The sequence below is a fragment of the Procambarus clarkii genome, chromosome 16, assembly GCF_040958095.1.
Source record: "Procambarus clarkii isolate CNS0578487 chromosome 16, FALCON_Pclarkii_2.0, whole genome shotgun sequence".
Taxonomy (NCBI): Eukaryota; Metazoa; Arthropoda; class Malacostraca; order Decapoda; family Cambaridae; genus Procambarus; species Procambarus clarkii.
Window position 1 is genome coordinate 10,453,657 of NC_091165.1, and position 7,297 is coordinate 10,460,953.

The 7,297-nt window shown below is 46.2% G+C and overlaps 1 protein-coding gene across 1 annotated transcript; it reads right to left on the reverse strand.

Moving 5' to 3' along the window:
- Window positions 1–3,697: 3,697 nt before the first annotated feature.
- LOC138365461 (axoneme-associated protein mst101(3)-like) lies at window positions 3,698–6,969 on the reverse strand. Its single transcript, XM_069325776.1, has 3 exons — window positions 6,855–6,969; window positions 5,171–5,326; window positions 3,698–4,053 (listed from the first exon to the last, which is right to left on the reverse strand). The coding sequence occupies exons 1-3, from the start codon at window positions 6,967–6,969 to the stop codon at window positions 3,698–3,700; spliced, it is 627 nt and encodes a 208-aa protein (XP_069181877.1).
- Between the last annotated feature and the right edge of the window lie 328 nt (window positions 6,970–7,297).

Genomic DNA, 7,297 nt, shown 5'->3' on the forward strand with positions numbered 1-7,297 from the left:
TGTCGCCACCGCACTAAAATTCTTCACAAACCTACGGTAGTAGGAGGCAAGACCAAGGAAGCGCAGGAGCTGCTTCCTGGTGGTAGGCTGAGGGTAATGCTGGATGGCTTGAGTGTGTATGTTTATCGGATCTATGCTGCCACTCCCTATCACATGACCAAGATAACGCACTTTACCTTTAGCAAAGGTGGACTTGCCCAAGTTGATGGTGAGGCCGGCTGTCAGGAGCTTGGCGAACAATCTTTGCAGCTAGAGCAGATGTTCGTTCCAGGTGTTAGTTGCCAGAACGATATCATCCAAGTAGGCGTAGGTGTGATCTAAGCCATGGATGACGTGGTTGACAGCTCGCTGGAAGTTGGCCGGGGCATTACATAATCCAAATGGAAGGCGTTCATATCTGTAAAGGCCAAAAGGAGTGGTGAAGGCAGATATTTCCTTAGCTCGCTCTGTCAAAGACACTTGGTAGTATCCCTTGAGTAAGTCTAGTTTGGATAAATACCGAGCATTATCAATGGTGTCAAGGATGTCATCAATTCTAGGTAATGGGTAAGCATCCTTGACAGTCACAAGATTCAATTTCCTGTAGTCGGTACACAGCCTCACTTTACCGTGCGGTTTCGGCACCAAGATGCAGGGTGAGGCCCAAGGGGACTCACAAGGGGTGGCCAGCCCATGATCCAGGAGGTACTGTACTTCAGCATGCATAACTTCCTTTTTGCTCGGGCTGATTCGGTAGAAAGGTTGACGAATCGGCCGGGTGTCAGGGAGTAGCTGGATGTCGTGCTGACCCAAATTACACTCCTGTGGATCATCGCTGAACAACTTCTGATGTTCCTTGAAGATTCTGATGAGAGGAGCACTATTACTGTCCTGCAAATAGGTATGATGATCAGTTAGGATTTCTGAGTTGGAAGGCACTGACTCAGTGTTATTGCTTTCGGGAGGAGAAGCAGGGAAGGTCTCACTGTGGAGGTATGAACCTCTAAATGTGGATAATGATACCAACACAGTGGGGGGTGTACCTTGATACTGCTTTAGGAGGTTGACGTGGCACAATTGGGTCTTCCGCCGCCTATCTGGAGTCTCAAGAACGTAGTTGTGTTTGTTTCTGCACTCCTTGATGCGGTAGGGTCCTGAATACTTGTTTTGCAATGGAGAACCTGGGATAGGAAAATATGCCAACGCGAAGTCTCCTGGTTGAAATTTCCTTATTTTGCTGCGTTAGTCAAAATGAGTTCATCCTCTCCTGAGCTTTCAATAGATTGTCATTTGCAAATTTACGTACTCTCTCTAGAAGGTGCTTTAAGTTTTGAAGAAACTGGGGCACATTCTGAGGGTCACTGAAGGTGGCATTACGTAGAGAGTCTTTAAAAGCTTTGAGAGGAGTACGGCAATTACGTCCGTAGAGCATCTCATAAGGAGATACTCCTAGAGACTCATTAGGGAGACTTCTGAAAATGCACATGATGAGGTCAAGTTGTTTATCCCAGTCCTTCAAGGTTTCATTGCAAAATTTCTTTAGGAGTGCTTTAATAGTCTGATGACTATGTTCAAGAGAACCCTGTGAAGCAGGATGATAGGGGCTGGACAATACCTGTGTGATGTTGAACTCTTCCAGTGTCTTCTTGAAGAGATCACTGGTGAAGTTGGTGCCACAGTCACTTTGAACCTCTCATGGAAATCCATACTGGGTGAAGACCTTCAATAGTTGTTTCACCACAGTAGCAGCCGTAATGTTCTTTACTGGAAGTGCTATGGGGAATCTGGTGGTAGGACACAGGATAGTTAGTATATAGGCGTTGCCAGAACTGGTCCGGGGTAAAGGGCCAACACAGTCTATGATGAGTCTGTGGAAAGGTTCCGCAGACACCTGGATAGGAGTCAATGGAGCCTTGGGAATAGAGATGTTAGGTTTACCTGCCATCTGACATGTATGACACTGTTGCACGTAACTTTTGACGTCTTTAACCATACCTGGCCAGTAGTAGTCTAGTCTAATTCCGTGGTAGGTTTTGTTAAAACCATAGTGAGAAAGTGCTCCATGGGCCAGGTGTAGAATATCGGGCCGTAGGCTGGTGGGAACCACTAGTTGTTCGACATTTGCCCAATCATCATCCTCCTTCAGCTTACTGGGTCTGTACTTGCGGTAGAGCAACTGATTCTAAAGGAAGAACCGAGGGATACTGTCAGGTTGAGTCTCAGCCTGGAAGAATAATGGTGTTAATGAAGGATCCTCCCTCTGTAACTTATGGAACTCCAACATAGTAAGATTCGGTGGTAGATTCTGATGGTCTTGAGGGACAGCGGTTGCAGTAGAGACAGCTGGTTACGGGCATGCAGCTTGTGCACGGGTGGTCACCAAAACCGGAGAAGAAACTTCATCACTTTCTTGGACCTCTGCTGGAACATACTTAAAGATGGGATTGTCCACTACAGTGTTACACACCTGGGGTTTGTCCATGATGATCAGGTTGGAAGGTTGCAGATCTTATGCCAAGTCATTGCCCAGGAGAAGTTGCACTCCAGACATGGGAAAAGGCTTTTCCCTGATGGCGACTTGGACTTCACCGGTCACGAAAGGACAATCCAGGTGGACTCTGGCAAGTGGATACGGGGTGGTAGCAGTGAGGTCAGTGATAAGGACGGTTTCCCTGGTGTAGGTGACGTTAGGCACAGCCGATTTCAATATTATTGACTGAAGAGCCGCTGTGTCCCTCAAGATCTTCAATTTTCATGCCCGAAACGCTTTGCGTAATAGTGGCTTTAGGCACTGTATGTACTAGCTCTACCTATAAGTCAACCATTCTTTGTAAAAATTTATTGTATGTATGTACCTTACCTAAATAAACATTTTATTTATTTTATTTTTAATTTGAAACGTCCCTCCGAATCTGTACTGCTGGCAGAGACAGTTCCAGGATATAGGTGTTTGCTGATAATGAGAAAGATCATTAACAGGAACACCAACATTCATCACAGGCTTACCGGACTTAGGAGGAGTCGATTTGGGTTTAGGAGTTTCATAGCCTTTGTATTGAGCTTTTCCACATTTATCCATAGTATGTCCATAGAGTTTGCAATACTTACAATACAATTGAGAGCTCGCATGATCGGTACTCACTTTATCATAACTATGCCAAGACTTCTTACTGGAAGGTGGATCTGGTGTTAGCCGATGGATGAGGCTGTAGGTGTCAGCCGACTTCGCACATCTGAGGTAGTCGGTTTCTTCTTTGTCTGCTAAATATAAACGGATGGAAGGGGGAACACGTCTAAAGAATTCTTCAACTAGAATGAGGTTGATGAGTTCTGAAAATGTAGAGACATGTGCTGCTTCCAGCCATTTCATGAAATATCTTTTCTTTGTATTGGCAAATTCTAAAAAGGTGGTGGTACTTGCCTTTAGATAATCACGGAATTTTCGTCTGTAGCTTTCGGTGGAGAGAAGGTAGGCGTCCAAAACTGCTTGCTTCAGGGTCTGGTAGTCATTCTCAGACGCTAAAGTACTGAGAGTAACCGCAGCTCTACCTGTGAGATGCACTCTGAGAAGGGTAGACCATTGATCTGCAGGCCAGCTAAGTTTTTTAGCTAGGGTCTCAAAAGTGGTGAAAAATACATCGATCTCTGTCTCAACGAATGGTGGCATTAACTTACTTGCATGGGAGACATTGAAACTTACGGGAAGACTAGCTGTAGCTTATTGGCGCTGAGTGTGGTGTGTAGTTTCCAACGCGAGTTCTTGTCGACGATATTCGAGAGCACGATCAGCTTGCTGTTTACTGTACTCCCGTTGCATCTCCAGGTCACGTTTTCTTGCTTCAAGCTGCTCCCTCTCCCTCTCACGGAGTAAGGCAGCCTCTTGTTCCCTTTCTTCTTTCCTGAGGGCAGCCTCTTCCTTCTTTAGGGCCATCTCGCATTCTTTTATTTGGAGAGCTTCTTTTTGTTGTTGTCGCTCAATGTTTGCTAGTTCGAGCTTCAATTTTATAGCTGCCAGAACATGTTTATCTGCAATATAATAGTTTTCGTGAGTTTCAGAGTCTATCTTTCCTTCATCTAAGAGATAATCCAAGATTAAATTATGCAAGTCATTTCTGTTGGCTCCAAGGGAAACATCTAGTTGATACTCGTGTGCAAGAGTTTGTAATTCGGTCTTCTTGGCACGACTTTGTTACGGACCTGGATCCAGCGTCCGAGCACGGAGCAGTGACGACCACGCCATCTGTGGGTCAGCTCCCGAAACCCCCTCCAAACGGACGACGACACCTGGTGAGGACAAGGTGTACTGGCCACAAGGGCCAGTTTCCAGTCCGGTTCAGCTCACAACACAGCCGCTGCTGACCTCTGGTGAGGTGGTGCTCAGACAACAGCGCCATCTATGGAGTGGATACGTCGGGCGTTTGTGTCTGAGCCTGTAAGTGAGGTGCTTTAGTGTGTCCCTGTTATTGATGACGTGTCTGCTTACAGAGTCGACCTGGGACTGCTGTGATGGAAGTTGAGTCAGTCTACCCAAGGCAGCCGTCCCCATACCTTGTGCTTTGCTGCAGCAGCTGTGAGTCGCCTCCCGGAGGAACACTGTGGTGTTACCCTGCCTGTAAAGCGGCAGTGAAGGATTGTCGTACCCGGGACCGACGGCTGGAGACGATTAACCACTGGGGTATTGTAGACAGGAGAGTGATCTGTGGTATCACACGAGGCTCCTGACTAGGGCGCTACCCTAGTATCGTTCGTGGAGTGGCCTGACCAGCGTTGCTGATCCGGAACCTGCCAGCTGTTCTGCTGGACGTGTGGTTGACGGCCTCCACGGCGGTGCCCCCAGTGGAACTGTGTTTTGGCTGGCCTGTGTCAGGGGTAGTCTCAGCTTGATCGAAGGATTCGTCAAGAGACCACGAGAGCACCGAGGACTCGGCACCGAAGGGATCCAGAGTCTTCAGAAGAAGACTACAGTGTAAATAAGTGTTAATACCCCTCCCCCTGTGTAACTTTTATATATTATTGGTGAAGGTATTAATTATAATCTTAAGTTTTTGCCTTTCTTTCCCTTCCCCTTTTATTTTACTTGCGTCACGGATCTCATCCCTTGAAAGCCAACTACTGGCTTGGGGCCGGATACCCTTCCTCTAATAACATCAGAGTACGAACCCAGTTGCGACCCGAGAGGGCCGTAACAGGCCATCTCTTAGGGCCATCTCGCATTCTTTTATTTGGAGAGCTTCTTTTTGTTGTCGCTCAATGTTTGCTAGTTTGAGCTTCAATTTTATAGCTGCCAGAGCATGTTTATCTGCAATATAATAGTTTTCGTGAGTTTCAGAGTCTATCTTTCCTTCATCTAAGAGATAATCCAAGATTAAATTATGCAAGTCATTTCTGTTGGCTCCAAGGGAAACGTCTAGTTGATACTCGTGTGCAAGAGTTTGTAATTCGGTCTTTTTGGCACGACTTAAGTTCCCTATTTCACCTGCTGGATCATTACGAAAAGCTGGGAGACGAAACATGTTGAAAAATAGCAAATAAATGTACAACAAATATACTTGTGATATGGTAAGTGTCAGTAACAGGATGGCGTGGCAACTGGTAACTATCCTGTGGTAATTTAATCGTTAACAATTAACGTTAATTTTAGTATGGTAAATGATTAGTCAATCAAAATCGCAGGAAATCTTGTACCCGGTACTCAATGTAAGAGAATAAGGGCAAGAAAATCCTACTAAATAAATGAAACCGATAGTTTCTAAAACAAATGAAACATTTAATTGTTTCAAAAGTGAATAAGGTAGTCCAAGAATGTAGGGATACCTTGCCAAGTCTCTATAAGACAGAAGCAAGGGTTTTCCTACTAAATGAAATATGATACTTACAGAATTAGCGATCTTTGTGCTCTGAAAAAAAGAAAGCCAATTCCCTATCTAAGTAAATATCATCATCTCTGACCGACGTGTAGGGGTGCGAGTGTCAACTGGTGACGAGAACTGCTGTTGAGGTTCCAACTCAGCAACGTAGTCCGTATTTTATCAAATCACCTCATTCTTTGGGGCACATGTGAGGAACACAAATGCGAAGAAGCCTGAATTGTCCCCAGGACTATATGCAACTGAAAACTCACACGCCAGAAGTGACTCGAACCCATACTGCCAGGAGCTCTCTGCTGGCATACAGGATCCCTTAACCGCTCGACCAACTCGACCGGACAAAAGAGGATGGTAGCCGAGGCTATTTCCACCCCCCGCCGGCACTCGGTTGGTAATCTTGGGCATGGTATTTTATCAAATCACATCATTCTTTGGGGAACACGTGAGGAACACAAATGCGAACAAGCCTGAATGGTCCCCAGGAATATATGCAACTGAAAACTCACACCCCAGAAGTGACTCGAATCCATACTGGCAGGAGCACTCTGCTGGCGTACAGGATCCCTTAACCGCTAGACCAACACGACCGGACAGAAGAGGATGGTAGACGAGGCTATTTCCATCCCCCCACCGGCACTCGGTTGGTAATCTTGGGCATGGTATTTTATCAAATCATATAATCTTTGGGGCACACGTGAATAACACAAATGCGAACCAGCCTGAATGGTCCCCAGGACTATTTGCAACTAAAAACTCACACTCCAAAGGTGACTCGAACCCATACTGCCAGGAGCACTCTGCTGGCGTACAGGATCCCTTAACCGCTCGACCAACACGACCGGACAGAGGATGGTAGCCGAGGCTATTTCCATCCCCCCGCCGGCACTCGGTTGGTAATCTTGGGCATGGTATTTTATCAAATCACCTCATTCTTTGGGGCACATGTGAGGAACACAAATGCGAACAATCCTGAATGGTCCCCAGGAGTATATGCAACTGAAAACTCACACCCAGAAGTGACTTGAACCCTTACTGCCAGGTGCACTCTGCTGGTGTAAGGATCCCTTAACCGCTCAACCAAGAAGACCGGACAAAAGAGGATGGTAGCCGAGGCTATTTCCATCACCTCGCCGGCACTCGGTTGGTAATCTTGGGCATGGTATTACATCAAATCACCTCATACTTTGGGGCACACGTAAGGAACACAAATGCAAACAAGCCTGAACAGTGGTGCTTCCCAATCTTTAATTTCTCACCGTACTCTTGCTGATGTTAGCACAGAAGACACTGGTGAAGTAGTATTATTGCAGGGATTTGGAGGTCATGTCCAGCGTGTACCATTAGTTAAAGTTCACTTGAAGTCAACTATTACAGCAGGTTGGTGCACTGTAGCAGTTAGTAAGCAGTTGCCCATCCCTGGGGTTGATGTTATTGTGGGTAATGATTTTGAG

Excerpts from the sequence above, each read along its gene's own strand:
- LOC138365461 (XM_069325776.1), bottom strand. The coding sequence starts at position 6,969 with ATGGAAATAGCCTCGGCTACCATCCTCTTTTGTCCGGTCTTCTTGGTT. Across the intron at positions 5,327-6,854 it reads GGTTCAAGTCACTTCTGGGT|ATGAAGGAAAGATAGACTCT; the intron begins GTGAGTTTTCAG and ends ATTATCTCTTAG. Across the intron at positions 4,054-5,170 it reads CGAGATGGCCCTAAGAGATG|ATGAAGGAAAGATAGACTCT; the intron begins GCCTGTTACGGC and ends ATTATCTCTTAG.